Here is a 19528-nt window from a genome sequence, read left to right on the forward strand (position 1 = left end):
ATGGATAGCAATGACGGCATTTATTCAAAAGTGTATCACCTCATGTTCTTGTATACCGTGGGCGCGTGTCAGCTGTCAAAATATGTAACAAATAAGATTATCAAGTGCGAGCAGAAAGGTAGTCCCTTGTATTATCGTGTGTTCTCCTTTCGTCCTATTGGAAAATAATCGTTTTTTGTGCGGATGCTTTCGCGTGATCTTCCTGTGCGCTAGCAGAGGCGACCGCTACGCAACACAGTAGTAGTGATAGGAGAAGAAGTAGTAGTGTAGTAGTCACAGCAGAACTAGCTGCCTAACGGAGGTTTTGGCTCATTCTGATCAGATTTATAGCCAACAATCTTGGGATAGATTGAAAACCGCGGAACCAGTGTTTCTCTCTGATTTCCGTTATCTTGTTGAATCGCATTTCCATCTATTTGTGGTTCGAAGTTTTGCGTAAGATCCGCTGTTGGTTTATCATTTTGTGCGGTGAAGTGTTTTTATTGCGTGCGCGAAAAGGCCACCGAAAGCGGAAGAAGTGGTACAACAAGAGCATACCGAAACGAACAAGGAAAAAACCCTCCAGAGAGTGAAGAAATCGCAAAAAGTGCATTTCGGTAGATTGTGGCGAAAAAAACAAGAAGACCACACACGATCGATTCTGCTCCAAAGTGCTGAATCAAGTGGCACTGGTTACAGCGCGAGGGGAAATGCAACAATCTGAGGAGGACTAACGGACAGAACGGGAAATAAAACGGCAGTCCAACTCGGATCTTGATAAGTGTTCGTTTCAGTGCTCTTCGTTCCGAACATTCAAGCTGGATAATTCAATAGTAAATCGATACCTCAGCATAGCCGACGACGAATTCGTCTGGTCGGTCGATCAGGATATCCGCGAGTTTGTCCAGAAGACGAACCAAAAAAGGTAAGAGCATGGAAAAAACTGAAATGTGTTTGGGTAAAGAGATTCTGCATAATCTTTTTGTTGTTTGTGGTAAAAAGTGTGGTCAGGCAACCAGAGGTGGCTCCACATTTTCTCTTCGTTTGTTGCTGTTGTTATTGCACAGTTGCTTTGCACTCAGGCTCTCGTGATTTGGTATGGAGAGCGATAGGGGAAACCGGAGTTCGCATCGGGCGACAGTAAAAATAACTTTAACTTTGATTTCGAATATCTAAATATTTTGGAGTGCAGGGAGACAATAGGAATTTTTAATTGACATTGACAAACTAGATTATTAATTGTTGGGGTTGAAGACAAACAAGAACATTTCAATAACTGATATGACCTCCTTTAGCCTTCATGACTTCCTGTAAGCGCTTCGGCATGCTCTCCACAAGGTTTTTCATGGTGTTGTGGGTCGAATACTTTCCACGTGCGCTCCAGGGCTTCATAATGATCGTTTATATTTGTGACACCGGTTTTGTCGACTCTAGCGTAGAGGAGTGCCCACAGGTTTTCAGGAAATGTGTCATGACGAGGGCACCTGGAACGCAGTGAACAGCGTAATCATACACAACATGTCCGAGGTCCGAGGGTCGACCATCGCGCTAACATCTGACGATGGAAGGTGTACAACTGCGATGGTTGTTGTAACGGATGGCAACCCACGAGAGTAACTGTGACGGAGTGCACGTCATGTTGAAGCGTACTACCCAATCGACGCTTCGTTGAGAAGAGAAATCCTGCAAGGGTGACCGTAACAGGCGCGCGTCACATTGGAGGGCGCTTCCTCATCGGTACACGTCACGCCAGATGAGAAATCCCGCGATGGTGACAGTTACTGATTGCGCGTCAAGTTGGAGGACAATTCCTAATCGGTAGAAATGTTGCAGAACTTGGTGGAAAGTATGTATAAACGACTTACGAAGAACAGACTAAATATTTAGATGCAGTAGTCATAAGCATAATTTTATTTACAATGGCTCATTTTATAAACTGTTTACTTTATTCTATCCTAAGTTGAATTAGTACTATTTGAAATAAAATGAACACTGTAACATGTGAACGGCCAAGAAGAAGAATAACGCTCATTACTTTCGGTGAGGGAATAAATAAATTATGACTCAACTATCTTCAGCTGCCAATCGATCCTTTTTAGGGCCGCCATAACTTTCTACAATAGATTTAAAAAAATCGATACATTCCAAAGCAATATTCGAAGTAATAAAAAGTGAATTGATTTTTTATTTTTTTGACGGGAGAGAGCTTGTGTGAATTTAGGAGTGTGTTCCGATTTATTGGTGACTTTTTTTTTCGATCGCCGCCAGGATCATGTTAAATTGATACAAATTTGAAGCATTCCAAATTTCCCATATTTTTGTCACCCATAATTTTTATGATATATTTTTTTATGATTAATTTTATTAATATTATAAATGGGGCTATAAATGAATAGAGTGGCTATGATGAATACACACTTGTAGGTAACGAGATTTGCTTCTAATTGGTTACACCGAGGCATCACTCAGTGTCGCATTAGAGGTGATTGTGATCTGTAATTGAACATTCGTGATGACAGTGGTACAGTGTCGACGTCTGGTGTCGAATTTCAATTTGGTGCCATAATTTGGGTCCCAAAATCTACAGCGTAACACTTTCAGATTAGAAAGCACGAAGTCTTTTTTTAAATGTTGAAATTTGAATGAAATTTTCTGCATCGTGTTATTTAACATTAGAAAGATCGATAATTAGTATATACCTATATTGCCCTAAAGCAGTCAAAATTACTGCTTCGTGGAAGAATATCTGATGTATAAAGAAATGTATTTAAAATTAATTTTCAATATTTTTTATATCATTTACAGCTACATAACAAGTTATTAGTGAATATTAACAATAAATAAATTATTTTACTTAAAAATACATTTTTGGACTATTTATGTATTTTTTTGAAAATGAAGGAGGAAATCTTTTCGTGTGTTTTTATTACTTTTATAAATTTTTACATATCCATGCATAGAATCTAGAACAGCTACTCTTTTATTTAGTCCGCTTTTATATACTGTAAGAACACAATTCTCTGATTTAAATAACAGAGTGGAAAAACGAGGCATTTTATCTTCCGTTTGATAAGCTGATTTAGATAGTTCCCTTTTGTTTTCTCTAATGGTTCCAGCAAGAATTGTTTTTTGACGTAAAACTACGACTTTCATTAAGGGTGCCAAATCAGAAAACAGGTCACGTTTTTATGAAATAAAGTTAACGTTAATAACTATTTTTGCCGCGAACGGATTGTAGCGATTTACATACTAAACGAATCGGAAATTCCCTAAGATTTGTTTAATATGCTATACATCAGAATCCCCTGGTTTGTATATGGTTAAATTCATGAAAACTTTGGGCGTTTCCATTTTTCCATACATTTGTTCTGTCCATTTGTGTGCTTTCCCGAACAGAGCTGTCAATAACGAGCAACTTATCGACGACCAACGAAGGGGAAATCGTAGGATTTGAAGACGCCGTGAACAAAGGAAAAGTAGAAGAATGAAGGGGAATATTTGCCTTGAGTATAAACAGTGGATCTCGCTGAGGCAAACTTTCATTCGGCATCGGACTGTTGAGCAATCCAGTTCACTTTGTTTCGCTTCGCTTCGATCTAAGATTGGACCCCACCAGTGGTAACCCAACTTGGATATCGTCGTTTGCTTTTTCTGTTCGTTTTTCGCGTTATTCGTATCGTGTGTTTTTCTTTCCGCGTCATAAATTGGACGCTTCACGTAGTGTGTGATGAGCAAGAAGAAGAGGAACACAGGCTCGAGCCCTGCAAAAAACGAAAGCATTGCCAGGGGCAATAAAATTTCGAGGCAAGCGTCATCTAATGATGCACGCGATGTTGGTGCAGTGAAAAGCGCTCGCACTGAACCTAGCCTTCGCGAGCGTGACACCGCAACGAACAACAGCAAAATAGGCGATTTCGGCGCGTCGGTCGAAAATGTAAACGGCTTCTTTCGTGCTTTTGAGAATGCATCAATGCATTAAACTGACGTTATGGCGAAGCAGGCGTTAAGGTTAGTCTCCAAAAAAATATTTGGGGAATACCAAGCATCTTGAATGTATTACTGGAATGTTATAAGTTATTTAGGATTAGGTCAACTAGGATTGCATTTGCGCTAATATTGATGATAATGAAGCATTGCTACTGTTGTTGATATTAACAAAAAGAGTTTATTTCGCTTGTTTAATCATCAAGAAAGTAAATGTCGTTCTGGAGTGTTGTATGTGATTAGGTTTCGCTTACCAGTAGTAAAAATTCCTCCACTAAGGGTGACAGTTGCGCTTCTCTCGAGCATGAGAAAGTAACGCAACTTTTTTTGAGGCCAGTAATATTAACAAAAGAAGAAGTATAAAGTAAAGAAGTATTTGTATTCCTTCTAGCTTCAAGCCACCAATGTATGGTTCTGTATGCATGCTATGGCGAACGCTTGTTTTTGCGCTTGGTTTACGTTGTACGAACGATGCCTAGAGGTTCGATTGCTTTGAGACAATATTAAATAACATGTAGCATGATATTTGATACTTGCAAGTGTTGTCATTGTTGTTGTTTCCAGTGTTGATATGTGGAATAATGGTGCTGGTGTAACATGTATATAATCGACTGTAGCCGAGTCTATGTCAATTGCGAAAAAGGCCACCGGAATAGCGTTCGAGGTAAATTTTCAATGCATTGACATGAAATAAATTGCGATATACGATCAGATAGTGTATTGTATTGTAAGGGCAAGCATGAATCATCAATCAATTATCGTCAACTGATTCTACAATGAAAAACCATTTCAAAGATTATTCTACTAAGCAGTTGTTTCGAAAATTTCACAGCATTATAGAATAATATCCGAAGGTATAAACAAGCGACCTCCATGAAATAACAGCGTAGTTCTACGTCAACAATGCGGTCGTATATTGGACACAACCTCCTATATTTTTTTTTGTCAACAATTTTGTCGCGAGTGACATGCTGGGGAAAATTGGCCGTGATATTTCTTAAACATCTTGTGAAAGGCTTGACAAGTTTCAGAACAACGTGTTCACTGAGAAGCATTGATGATATTTCCTCAAATAACAAAAACCATTCAAAACATTCACTCCAATTGTATGCCAAGTTTATTGAGTTTATTAGATTTTCACGGTATATCTGCATCTGGTTTTTATCGAAAATAATTGCTGGTCAACTGTAATATTTTGCCCTGGTTTATAGCAAGCTTGAGTATTCTCAATATTCTCAAAGCTCCACAAGCATATAAAATCCTAATAAATGCACATATTTTAGATAATTCTGTTGTTCAATCATTCCTCAAAATTCAGCAGTCTACATTTGTGCGTTTTTCATATGCTTGATAATATTGTTATCTATTATCAACGAGATAAGACCATCTGCCATAAGGCTCGTAGCGGTAACATCCATATCTCTCACGCAGAGATCACGAGTTCAATTCTCACTCCCGACATTCTTCCAAAAATGGAAGTAAAAGTGACAAACCAGCCGAAATGTGTTGAAAATCACTATAATAAAGAAAAAAAAACAGATCGACTCCTCATCGTTACCTTCAGTGTCAGATGTTTCACTTTGAATACAATCTGCCTCATCTCCACATGATAGTTCAGAATTTATTGCATCTGATTCTACAGTACATTGAAGCACTCTTCACTTATGTTCGTTTACTTTTTCAATAACTCATTTTTGTTCAACATTTATTTCCTGCATTTAGGCCTCAATAGAAATGAAATAAACAACTTGTTAGAACAAGTATTGCTGCAAAAAAATTCGCATAACAATTACTACTTTATATTTTTGAGAAACTGCAACTTATTAAGTATACGCACAAAGTAACAATTTATCATATAATTGTATGTTATCATGTGACGGTAATCGAAAAAACTGAAAACTGCCTTACAATACAATGCCGAAACTGGTCATATACGAAATTCACTGAATTCAGTAATAAAAGTCATTTTATTATTTAAAATTCCTCAAGCAGTCAAAATGACTGCTTTTGATATAACACATATATATCTCCGGAAATAAAGAAGGGGGGAGGTAACTAAAATTATGAATAAACACAGTGTAAAACACAGAAGCTGTGTAAAAAGTCACAACATTCCAAGAAACTGTGCTATTATATGCATAACAGCTTTCCTAATTAAAATTGAAAAGCAGTCGAAATGACTTGCTTGGGCAATCTAGTGTTAGTTACAGTGATTCGCCTCTATTACAGATTACAGATAACGATCGCCTCTAATGCGGCACTGAGTGGACATATCAAACAACACAATACAATGTGAAAGGCAAGTAAAAACAGAAAAATCATTGAAAATCTAACTAATAATCATTAGAAACGTGTGCAAAATACATAATCTAATAAAATGGTTGAAACATCTCTGAAAATGTATCGAGTTGTAGAAACATGCAATAAGAGATTCAAATGTCCAATTATTCGTGTCGCATTGCAGGTCTGTCCAATAAACTAGATGTACAATCAGAGGCGAATCCCTGTATATTGTTTATGTTCTACAATGTGAAGTATGTGCCCTAAAATTGAATAAAAATGATCTTAGAGAAAGAAAAGGCTTTTTAACCGTTTGAGTGCGGAGCAAATTTCGTGAACATATGCCAAAAATGCGGATGAGTTTGGGTATATTTAGAAAAAATACTGAAAAACGTTGATAACTGATTAAGTCACACAAGTTGTATTAATGGCTGCACAAAGTGCGTGAAGTCCTTTTTAACTAATATCCCCGAAAGACGAAATCCTGCGTTAAGAGGTGTCAATTAAAAAATATTAACATAAAACAAGATACCTCGCACTTCTGGTATATAACAAGAGGAGCGCTATCGCGGACCCCGGATTCAAAGGGTTGATATAATAGTTACCTATACAGAAGCCCTCTTGTACCCCGTTTTCCCTTAAGCCTTACGGTGTGGAGCGTCATGATGGAGCGAATCACCACAAACTGAGTGTAAACATAACGGTTTCTGCACTAGTGAAGAAGCAGAGGAACAACTCTCCAATGATCGTGCTGGATAACGTATTTCACGCCTAGGAATTTGAGCTCGTGTTTAATACATTCCATCTCCAGCGAAACATAATGAAGTCATCCAATAGAATTCTGATCGGGTTCGGGATCTGGGTCTGTGTTTCGATTCAACGTCTGGCGAGGGACTGTGTTTACCTGAAGTTGGCAAACACTGGTTTGTTTCTGCTACCAGATGTTGCCGGCGAGCGCATTTTGGGTTTGCTTACCTCTACTGCCCCGTGGGTGCTCGGTTTGTGAAGAAATATATAAGCAAAACTAATATGGGCAATACCGAGACGACGACGGTCAGCATTCAGCAAGCATCCGAGAGCGAGAGTGGCACGCGATTACGCAATCGGATGCACGCTTGCAGTTGATTTTTCCACCCTTTTGGCTGCAGCTAATCTAACCGCGGATTGGTTTATTTTGCAGTGTTGTGTAAAGCGGTTTCAGATTGCACGACCATCCCGGCATCGCCAACCGATTTAATTGGAGCTAGTGACACTATCTCCCGTTGCAATCAAATAACTTAATGATAATTAATTTCAATCCAAAGAGATGGGGCTCTATTCGCGAACGAAAATTCAACACCTGGATGAGGTTGGGTAACCGTAAATAGTGTAAGATCAGAGCATCAGCTCGTGTTTGTTCATGTAACTCCCAAGATACATCCTTGAACTACTTTCATTCGGTATCCGAACCAAAACCAACGATATACCAATATAAGGTCACCCTGCCTAAAATTTGTAGTTAGCAACATTTTTAATGGCAGCATATGCAGCGAACAGCACCGTAATGCAACCGGAGAAGACGGATGCTGGTAACCCTTTCACCTGCAAGATCGAGTCTCACTCGTGGTGCACTAGCATATCACAGGGCGCTAGAATGCTCAGCAGAGTAGTGTAATTTCACGATACGTGACCCACCGAACGTTTACATTTGGTCCGCTTTTTTGGAAATTAAATCATAAGCTAAGGGGCTAAGATCGATATTCGCGCAGTTCGATTGTACTTATTCATGCTACGCTTGTGTTTTCGTGGAAGAAAATTGATTTGTTTGTCTGTTTTCGACGTTTTCGCAGATACATGATTCGTTTCCACTGATGTTTGTTAATTAGATCAGATTTAACAAGTCGACATATAAAGCTGAATCCTTCGAAATCCATTCGTCGTCACATTAGAAAGTTTTATGTCGATACGGATACCCCTAGCCCCTAGCTCACGTTGCGATTCCGCAAATTTTAGGCATCCTGCCTAATTGCATCCGTAGCCGAGTGGTTAGCGTCTCACATTATCATGCCCCGGGTGTTCGGGTTCGATTCCCGTTCTGACCGGGGGATTTTTTCGTCAAAGAAATTTCCTTCGATTTGCACTGTGGTCACGCGTATTCTAGAACTTGCCCCTCGGAATACATTCAAGGCGTGTTGTTTGGCTTAAGAAATCTCAACTAAAGTATTAATAAATGACGCTAGTTAATGCATACGGTGAGACGGCAAAAGTTCCACAGGGAACGTTAACGCCATTCAAGAAGAAGAAGAAGAAGCCTAATCTTAAACATGCAGTGTTCATCGTCGAGATTAAATTGAAACCGTTGGTTATGGCACGTACGTACAACGATGACGGCCAACAGTTTTTCATCGAGTGGCAGCGTGGCGCTAGCCGAAGGCCATTGCCCAGTGCCATAATCAAACAATATGATGATTTCAGTTTAGTTTCAAATGCAGGGAGATAAAAAACGCGAATTATTTTGATAAAAAGCTCGCGAATAGTGCTGGGGAGTGCATACATGAAATTTGTATTTTTGGTGTTTATCTGACAGTAATATTAATCAGAGCGTGTATAAACTTTCATGGAGAAACTCATTCGGTATCATTGCTCGAGGAAATGCTGTTAAATAACAAAATAGACGCCGTACATATTTTATTTTTGATTTCTTTTATATAAGCTTATCACAGCGTTCAGTACATCCCAACTCTATCCTTGAAACGTTCCGTGCCTATTCTTCTCCATTTCAAATACACCCATACCTCGCTTTACGGCTTCGATTCGTTCCACGAAACTTGGCCGCAAAGTGAAAAGCCGTATAAGGAATCAATTAGAATGGCTGTATTTTTGGAAAAAAAGTCATTTTTGGAGAAGAGGAAAAAGTAGAATTTTCGGGCCACTCTAAGATAGGAATGGGCATCTTTAATGAAAAAATAAAAAATACGGGTCTAATATTTTGTGACAAGGAACCAAACTACCTGTAATGGCATTTAAAAAAGATTTTTTGCCGTTAGAGCGAATCATTTTAGGCTGTAATTCGAAAACGTGCCTTTATTGGAGAGGGCCGTTATAGCGAAAAGCCGTATAAAGAGCGGCCGTATAGCCGTATACATTCTGTCAAATATATTCCGGAAATTTGCAATTTTAAATCTTTCTTTGAATGGATAATTCTATTGGTCAAATGTACTGTGTTAAATTTTGTGCTCTGAACGAAGTTTCTTGTGCCGAAACGGTTGAACATGTTGCAGAATAAATTTTGGGACTCCTTTACCTTGAATGGCACTGACGTTCTCAGTGAAATATTTTCCGTCTCAACGTAGGTATCAACTAACGCCATTTGAGCGTCAGTTGAGATTTCGTAGGCCAAATAACACGCCTTGAATGTACTCTTCGTGGCAAGCTCTAGACTACGCGTGACCACAGTGCAGGTTGGAGGAAATTTCTTTGACGAAAAATCCCCCGACCCGAACGGGAGTCGAACCCGAACCCCCCGGCATCACAATGTTTGACGCTAACCACTCGGACACGGGAGCATTACATTTGGTGACTTAACTATATCGAAAACACGGGTGTATGAATGGTATAAGGCGTTCAAACACGAATTTCCGGTATACAATCATATATCAAAATAAAATAAACAAGTTTAAGGATATTTCCAACAATATGCTACCAGATATGGTTACATTCACACCTACACGAAACGTTTTGCGAATTTCAATTAGACGCAGAGGCAGATACGAACTCGCTTAGGAGGCTAAAAGTATATAAAGATATATAAAAACATCTTCCGGCAGAACATAGGGGCTGTCCACATACCACGTGGACAGGAATACTACGATTTCAGACACCCCCCTTCCCCACCGTGGACAAACATGGATATTGTCTATACCCCTCCCCCTGTTGTCCACGTGGACATTTCTCCATTTCTTGGAAAAAATAATCGTAAAAATAGCTGAATTGCGCCTAAATTTAAGTTTATGTTTCTTTCTATTCTCTATTATATGTTTGTACATTATAAACATGTGAACATAATCAACAGAGGCAATTTCTTCTCAATTCTTTGACAGCTTTGAGGGACAACAACTCGTGAAGCTATTCGTATTGCTGTTTGTTTCCTTCCAAATTTCATTTACCATGTGATCACGTTATAAAACATAATATTTACGTTATAGCAAAACATCACATGTAAATCTAATCTCGGACATTTTCCATCATAAACCGACGCAAACTGGCTGAACTGTGAGTTTTCAAGAGAATAAGACAATGAAATCAAGTGCTTCGTAGTTGGAATACAGTGATTGAAAATCATAACATGTATAAGGATATAAACATGTTGTGTTGTGCTATGTAGTTTTGGCGAGTTCAACCCCAAAATTGCCGATCATTCATCATCCTTCATGCAACTTGCAGAATTTATCATCGCAGAACTTCTTTGTTTTCTCGTTAAAAAATTGTGTCCAATGAGTCGAAATTCTTTTTTTTTTATCACATTTGTTTATTTATTTAGGTTCATTAGCATTTTATCGTGTACATGTCACATTTTTTCTGTCAAATCTATAAATAGCGCATGACACAGTTTCCATATTAGGTGTAAGAGTATTCTTCCATTGTCCAGCTGGACCAGCGGACAGCGGACACAGTTAATATGATCATTGTTGTGTTATTAATAGAACAACAGCCCGATGTTTCTTGCAGAGCAGTGCAGTTGTAAGGATGAATCGATCTTATTTCGGCCGTGGATCGATCTCCATCGCTGATAATTGTTGCGTGGACGTAGTTATTCTGTTACAACACAAAGATGGTCAATTGAGGACCCTGAGTTTTAAACTCGATCAATCGCTTACTAAGCGAACGCGCAACCAAAATTTTTGACCTTCAATATTTTTTATTGGGGGTCTAAACAAGTGATGAACAAAAATTGCAATATCTGATAATAGCGGGTAGACTATCACATCCTGGAGGGGCTTCCAAAGAAATATGAGGTTTGGCATTATTCTGGAAGAGGACGCCTTGGCCAATTCTGAACGTTTGTTCTAGATTGACGATTTTGCTTCGTTTAGTTACGAATAGTGCTTGTTGAAGTTTATCGATTGGATGTTTGGTAGAAGCTTATAATGCAGATTATTTTTCCTATCTTACTAGACACAAAGAATGACTTTCTGCAGGTGAAGATCGGTTTTGGAGATATCTAATGATGGTTCATTTCGCTCACCTCAAAGATTTTTTTTTCGCTCAACATTGTTGTAAAGGATAATATTTTTCTTCGCCTGACACTATTTGCTTCAAACTGCGAGTTTTCATTGCATTTATGAAGCGAATTGTTGATGGAGATACGATCCATTTCATGTTTTCGGTCAATAGGTGTAGAACTCATACATTGTAGCTTTTCTTAATCTAGTTTCACCAGGTGCTCATGAACATAGATACTTGTAAGGAACCTGATAATTGATATGTCGTATACCGAGGATTATTCTTCATCAGCGTCTTGATTCGATTATCATCAGTTGCGCACCCAAACTTGCTGGACTACCCAATAACTAGAAGCATATTCCACAAAATATTATAATTCACCGAAGAAGAGCATTGCTGCTAGGAAGACTTTTCTAAAGATAGGTCCCCGTGAATGAATTTGTTATTCGAGTTCTTGAATAACATAAACGAAGCGGTTTTTACATTGAGAGCGGAAACTGAATCGAAACATCGAAAACAATGTCGTGTTTTATTAATATTATAACATTCCAACATGCTTTAGTGGTATCTGAATCCTGCCGATAATAGCGTCCCAATTCTGATGGATAGTGATAACGTAAGATTCTTTAAAATCAATTAAAACAAATCGATAGCTCTCAGCTCATGTGCGATACTCTCTGAATACAAATTTCGGCAAAAATTTCAACGATATGTATAAATATAGAATTTCCACCGCGCAGTGCTATTAGTCAGCAGAAATACGTATAGGTTTGCTTGCAATGCAGAATATTTTTCTTATATTGTTGAACACAGATATATATTTGTTTTTCAAACTATTTATTAGTGTCCACGTGGATGTGATATAGACCCCATCCCCCCTCACCGTGGACAAACGTGTACATTTTTGTAACCCATACCCCCCCTAAAGTTGTCCACGTGGTATGTGGACAGCCCCATACGGGAAATCACTTTTTCGCATTTTGTTTCACTTTTTCGATTCCTTAGGTGGAAACGAGCCCACAAAAAAGACAGCTCAAATCGGACGAGAGGCTGCTCCCAATGTAGCTCGTATGGACATTATTTTGCTTCTCCTTCGGGTTCCTTTGATTTGTGATGTAGATTGCTTTACGGCACGCAGTAGGCTGAATGCCCCTCTCTGGTAGACCTCGCCTTTCATGCAGGTCTGACTGACTAATGAATCACAAGGGGTGGGACTTGCGATGCAGTTTTCGCTTCTCTGCAGAGACTAAACATCTAGCGATCTGCACCAATGTATGTAAAATTCTCCTATGTGAATAGGAGAATGCGTGAACGCACATCGGCAGAAAATCAAGCACAACGAATATTTCATTGCACCGTCTCGTATTCGCACATGAGCAGAAAATCATACATCAAACTCATGCAGGTCGGATTCGATTATATACAGACTCGATTATATATGATTCAATTATATACAATTTTGGACTCGATTATATAAAGTTTGAAAAAAAAATTGTTTTCATATTTCAAATATGACTTATTTCCAGAAAAAAAATGAAAAAAATTAAGAAGCTATTACATGTACAGTGGGGTAAAAATTGTGATTTTTGAAGTTTTTGCTTGAATTTTAACCAGGAATTGTTTATATCGATAATGCAGCTAAATTAAGAAGTATAGTAGTTGGGTTTCAAAGAACAAATTGCAGAGCGGTTAGAGAGCTTCAATTTAATTGATAGAAACAATCAAGTTTAATATCAATTTTTAGGATGAAATTATTAACTTTTAAGTTTTTCACTTCCGGAATGCTTTTTAAATCCACTAATTTAGATGTGCCACTATTATATTCTGTACTAAATCTTCTTATCTTTCAAATGAAAGCAACAGAATCGTCTTACGTAGTGTACTTTTTAATGTAGAGCCAGGTTTGAGACAACAGAGTCCGAAACAAAAAAAACTTCTATTCATTCTTGTTGAAATTCAACCATATGCGTAGAAGGATTCTTTTCATAAAATATGATCGTCTATCACCTCCTGAGAGATTCTAGATAAATAAGTTTTTTTCATTTGAGGGAGGTATTTTCTTACTTTAAGGAGATGAATTGAGAATTAAATTCTTCAAATGGAAAAATTCAAAAAATGAAAAATACATGCATAAAAAAGCAACGAAAAAAAATTTTTTTGACTCCATTATATACGGGATTCGATTAAATACAGTGAAAAAAAATCAGAGACTGTATATAATCGAGCCCGCCCTGTATTTCATTACAGTCCCGTGTTCTAGTTTCCACAGAGTGAAGATGTACTGGATGTGAGAGCAAAGCTTGCATTTGCGAATCGACCAATCAGAACGCCGGATTTTCGTTTGGATAATTTTCAATTGTTTGATAGTTTGTTTCATAAAATATGTTATTTTCTTCATTGTAAAGAATGGTTATTGAGCACCCGAATCGATTGATGCAAAAATCTCGTAAACCCTCCAGGCAACGGCTGTGCAATAATTGTGAGTGCTAGAGTTGCCGCTGCAAGCTTGTATTTTCGATTTCCTTACGTTGCCCGATTTTCATGTTCGTTTCGAGGGAACACCTAGCGGAATGCATAATTGTTTTTGATACATATGTTTTCCGTTTTTTTGAATTTAAAAGAAGAATTTAATTTTTGATTTTCCCCATAAAGTCATAAAATAGCTTTCTTACATAAAAAAACCCAAATTCTTCTAGGAGGTAATAGAGGGCCATATTTGTAGAAAAACAATCCTTCTACGCATATGTTCGAATTTCAACAATGACAGAGTTATTGAATTTTTTCTATGTTTATCGCTCTGTTTGCCCTAAACTGGTTCTAGTTTTTCTTTATTTCATTTCATTTCATTTCATATTTATTCTTATTTTGCAACGTAAGACCAAGTTTAACATTAGGCTATGTAGGACAATGTGGCATCCATTTGAAAGATGAGAAAATTTCATACAGGATACAGTTGTGAAACTTCCAAATTAGTGGATTTAAGTGACATTTTAGAAGTGAAAAACTTAAAAGTTAGTGGTTTTTAAGGTTTTATTCTTAATTTTGAGCTTGAGCTTGAGCTTGGGTAGACTGTACACTTTGACATTTTTTAGTTAATTAAATTGAAAAACTTAAAAGTTAGTGGTTTTTAAGGTGTTATTCTTAATTTTAAGCTTGAGCTTGAGCTTGGGTAGATTGTACACTTTGACATTTTTTAAGGTGTTATTCCTAATTTTATCCAAAAAGTACATAATAAACTAGAACGTTTCTAACAACCAGTTTCTAGCTCTCTAATCGCTCTACAATTCGTTCTTCGACACCCAACTCCTATCTTTTTAAACTTCGCTACAATATCATTTTAAACAATTCCTGGTGAATCTTCAAGTAGAATCTACCAAAATCACGATGTTTACCTCACTGTACTCATAACAGCCAATTAACTTTCAACGTTAAAATATTTCATTTTCGCTTGAAATAAGTCATATTTGAAGAATAAAAAAAAAATTTTTCGACTGTATATAACCGAGTACAACCTGTATAATTTTTTACAATGTAAGAGATTGTTATGGAGTGCCCAAATCGATTGACGCAATAATCTCATAAATCCATCATAAAATGACTGAGCATTAAGTGGTTGAAATTGAACAATTTTAACGATGTGATCGATTTTGGTTGTTTTAATTTTTACCCTCCATATTATCCGGAAGTCATAATCCTTAGAAAGATTTCTTGAAAACGGATAGAAATTTCTGCAGAATATGATTACTAAAGAGACGAAACCATTATAACTGAAAAATATAAGTTAAATTGTAAAGCAATTCAAAAGATAATTTCGAAGCATTATTCAACAACGCATTGTTAGCAAGCTAGACAAGGAAAAATTACTAATATTTATGAGAAATCACACAAGAAAGTCGCTGGGATTTCTGAAAACGTGTTATCTGGTCTGATGAATCAATGTTCGTGCAGTTTAACAAGAAACGCCATCCTAGTGTGTGGCGGTAGAGCGACAAGGGATCACAGGGCATAAATCCATAGCATGATAATGCACGAAAATGGGTAAATTGATACACACTGCGGATCAATTTGAAAAAGTAGTTGTTGAAAATTGCATTAAAAGATAACTATACGACCAAGCAACAACAGGCATATGACAATGAATGCACTTGCTATATTCTGTTTATGTCGTACAAACCCTAGAAATATCCACACTGTGTTTTCCATTGCAGCACTGTAAAAGATTTGGATATCTGGATGAACATCTGGATTTTCAAAAACCACCATCCCCTCCAAAACATGGTAGAATGCACGCCACCGCGTATACAATTGATCATTGATACTAAGAGACTCTAATTATCAGTATTATTATTGTTATATCTTCATCTTATACAACTTTCTTTAATCTGAATAAATCGTAAGAAAAACTTTTACCTCTGAAGAAGGAAGGCTTTCCAAACAATCGACTGTCCGAATAAACCGGGATCGATCATTTGAGCGTTTCAGTGCGTTCAAATTTTAGGAGAATCGAGCTTAGAAAAAATGATTTAACAACATTTTTTCCATTATTATTGCTTGCCGTTGTCAATAACACAAAAAGGATCTCATTTTTTAACATCGATAAATTCCGAAATTTTTGAAGACAATTTAGTTCTTTTGGCACTAGTCGTGCTGCGAATTTTCTCATGCCCAAAACACCCAAACCCAAATATGGCGAACGGTTTCGTGTGAGACATTCAATTCACGGACTAGCTTTCTCAAACTTAAGTGACGATTTTCGAGCAAAATTTTTTTTATTTTGTCGATGTTTTCAGCAGTTGAAATATTGTTTGCAACATAGAATTTTACACAATATCTTTGACCAATAGAATTATCCTTTTAATAATTCGCCGAGCAAAACTTAACTAGAGGGAATTTGTTCTTAATGACTCTGTAAAAAAAACTTAATGACAGATCGCGCTCAAAATTGACAGACCACTGATAGTAGAACTAACATAAAAAAAAATAAAAATGTTCAGCAGGAAGGTTTAAAATGACAAATGTCCTGTATATGTTTGACCAAATGTATATGATAAGAATTTTGTATCTGGTAAGATGGTTTAGATAATCATTATTCAATTCGTCATTTGGTTTGTTAAATAATATCGCTTGTTTCACCACAGCTGGTTGAACTATCGCGATCTGGCGCCACCAGAAACCATAACCTGCTATTACAATGAGTTAGTTGGAAACCATGACCACCATTTCGGTGGCTGATCGCCGTATACACCCGCAGAGGTGTTCCGCGTCAGATAACGTGCATGCGAACGCGTGAAGTTTTTTTTTCAAATTTAATTATCACATAAACAATTATTACATCGTTGGAAATGGTCCGCTAGATCTTCCTAGGTTATTTAAAAATTTAATCCGCCTTCTGCCGCTCATTTCCATGCAAGCGCAAAACGTCTTGCGTTTTGCTGCGATTGCCTACAGATCTGGGGGTTTCGAAATTGGCCAATTCGATTTGTTTTTGCAATTGCTCCGTTCATTGCTGTCGAGTAATTGGCGAAAGGGAAAGGCGGTCGGAGCTGAGGGTCGTGCTTGCTTGCTTGCATGCCGAGAACGACTAAACATATGTCTGAAACACCTAATTCAAGCAGAAAGGAATAATGTTTTCCCATCAGCAGCGTGTTATTACATAATGTCAATTGCGCTCTATTAATTATTTCTCAATGAAAAGCGTTTAGTGTCGATTACGATCAACAATGCGCACGTAATTAAGCAATGTGAAATGTATTTTGCGAAATGACTAAAACAACCCCGGGGGGGTTGCAAAATCGATTAGCTTTGTTTGCCGAGGCAACGTTAGTTTCGCGTTGAACGAAACTTTATAGTTATGACATTTCTGAAGGGCATAACTCTAATAATCTCGGTTTTCTGTTTCTTTTCAGCGTGCTCATCTTCCCTCCGGTCAACAACTATAGGCGATTCCTGATCCACAAAGTGTGCGCGAGCCTCGCCGGAGATCATGATCTGGTGACGTTCTCTATTGGCGTTGGCAGCGAGCGGCGCACGGTGGTCTGCTATCGCCATCAGCTGCTGCGAGACGTCAAGGCGATCTCAACGAAAAGGTGCGTTGCCCAGCCCGGTGGGTTATCCGGGGTCAGCTTTGCACAAACCAAATTTTGAGTTGTAATCTGTGTAAAATTGTTATAAAAAATATGGTTCTGAAAGTTTGGTAGACTCATTGTGATGTATCATTGCGTGTTTCAAAAATAAATCCTGTACGGTCGGCAGTCGTGTGTCCAACAGCAACGATCTCAGTTTTGTTGATCGCGTTTAAAATAACTTCACGCCACGCATATATAGCGGGCGTGATTATTCACGTTCCACATTTCAATGACCTGTCACCTTGATATTTTTGTTTGCCCACGGGATCGGTTCAACCGATCGTTAGCATTCAGATCAGGAATACCACGATGCACAACATGTGTCTGCGTGTGCTCAGTTCCACCATCAATTTCGTAACCGTTGTTTTTGGTTTGGTACATTATCGCCGGTTCCAATAAATAACAACAAAAAAACGCCGATCGGTGCGTGACTGCCATAATGTAGGTCACAATTTCTGCCAGCGTCCTTTTGGTTTTCGGTACGATCAGTTCTGCTCCATCGATCGGTCACTAGTTTGCTTATTCTGCACGCGTGTAAATGAAATGCCCACTTTCAAAGTGTGCTCCCGGCCATACCTACTGGATGCCGTTGCCAAAAGTGATGTAAAGTCTTGCCCACTGGCATCGGCAATGAGCACAATGTGGCACGCGTTTCAAATGCTTACTCATCACTCACAAAAAAAAAGTTGGAATCATACCAATACGTCCTTGGGAGGGCCTCTACGTGCGAAGGTCACTAATGTACCCATGTAACCCTTCTGACCGCAGCTTGATACCCTTTTTTACCCTTTCCAGCTTCGAAGAAACGACTGACAGTATCCCGCATCATCTCAGCTGGCGGAGTACGACCGTTGGACCAGCGACGGTGGTTACATCGAATGCTGCCAGTGCGACCAGTTTTGCTGCACGATGCAGTGATGCCAACTGTGGAGTACCCTCAAACATTTGTGCTGGTGATAGTGCTATAAGTGGTTCTAGTGGTGTCAGTGGGAGTTCCTCGAGCGGCAAGAAACGTGCAAAACGTGACTCGCTTGCTAGTGCCGTTTGTAGTAGTGGTAGTAGTGATAGCAAAATGGGTGCAGAAACAGTGGCCGTAAATCATCATCATCACCATCATCACCATGCTTACTTTGGCGCGAGCAATGAGTGTGGATCGCTTAAAGGTTAGTAGAGTGTAATTTTTGTTTGGATCTAGTTTCAGTAATCCGAACTTGATAGTAATTATACACATGTCTATAATGCATTACAAAGGAATGTTCGCTACTGAAATAAATACATAGCTTTGCAGTGTAGGGAAAGAACGTTATTATAAAACACTGCTATCCTTATTATTTTTCGCTCAAATATATGTTTCCGTCATTCGATTGAATTATGATAAAAACGTCATTCGAATGCATGGGTTTGTGAAGTTTTTCTCATCCATAAATAACTCGCAGATCAGAGTAGTAGATTCAAAAACTTGGGAGCGTAAAGTCTTTCACAGTTTCCAACTCATTTATTCCACATAAATATCTTCATAAAATTTTCCATGCTTTCCAGGTAATGTTGGCTCGCTGTCTATTGCGACACTGAAACACTTAACTTGAAGTTGTAGAAAGTAGTTTCTCAATATCTCTTAGCAAAGATATATCTCCAACACTCTCACTCATCATTTCCCAAAGAATTAATCCGAAAAAGATGCTATATCCAGCATCTTTCGTAGAACGGCATCATGAAATTTGAACAGAATTGATTGAGTGGGGGTGGCAGCGGTGATAACACAGCTCTCACTGCTGTAAAATACTTTCTTCACACCCGGTATGAAATTCGCTGCATTTTGATGCCACATTTAACCCAGAAACTAGTCCGATCTTTTCATCGAGCCTCCACCGGATTTGAGAAAACCAATAGTTATTAAGGTTAAAAGTTAAAAAAATTGAACTGCGGTGTGATTTCTTTCATTTACAACACACTATCGA

The 19528-nt window shown here is 38.1% G+C and overlaps 1 protein-coding gene across 1 annotated transcript in view; it reads left to right on the top strand.

The window, feature by feature from the left end:
- LOC129774267 (uncharacterized) overlaps window positions 1-19528 on the top strand; it is a 70288-nt gene continuing 50760 nt past the window's right edge. Inside the window, exons 1-4 of the mRNA XM_055777984.1 lie at window positions 1-118; window positions 721-904; window positions 17352-17531; window positions 18366-18733. Of these exons, the coding sequence (XP_055633959.1) occupies window positions 1-118; window positions 721-904; window positions 17352-17531; window positions 18366-18733 (850 nt within the window). The remainder of the gene's footprint in view (window positions 119-720; window positions 905-17351; window positions 17532-18365; window positions 18734-19528) is intronic.

The sequence above is a fragment of the Toxorhynchites rutilus genome, chromosome 3 (assembly GCF_029784135.1).
Source record: "Toxorhynchites rutilus septentrionalis strain SRP chromosome 3, ASM2978413v1, whole genome shotgun sequence".
Taxonomy (NCBI): domain Eukaryota; kingdom Metazoa; phylum Arthropoda; class Insecta; order Diptera; family Culicidae; genus Toxorhynchites; species Toxorhynchites rutilus.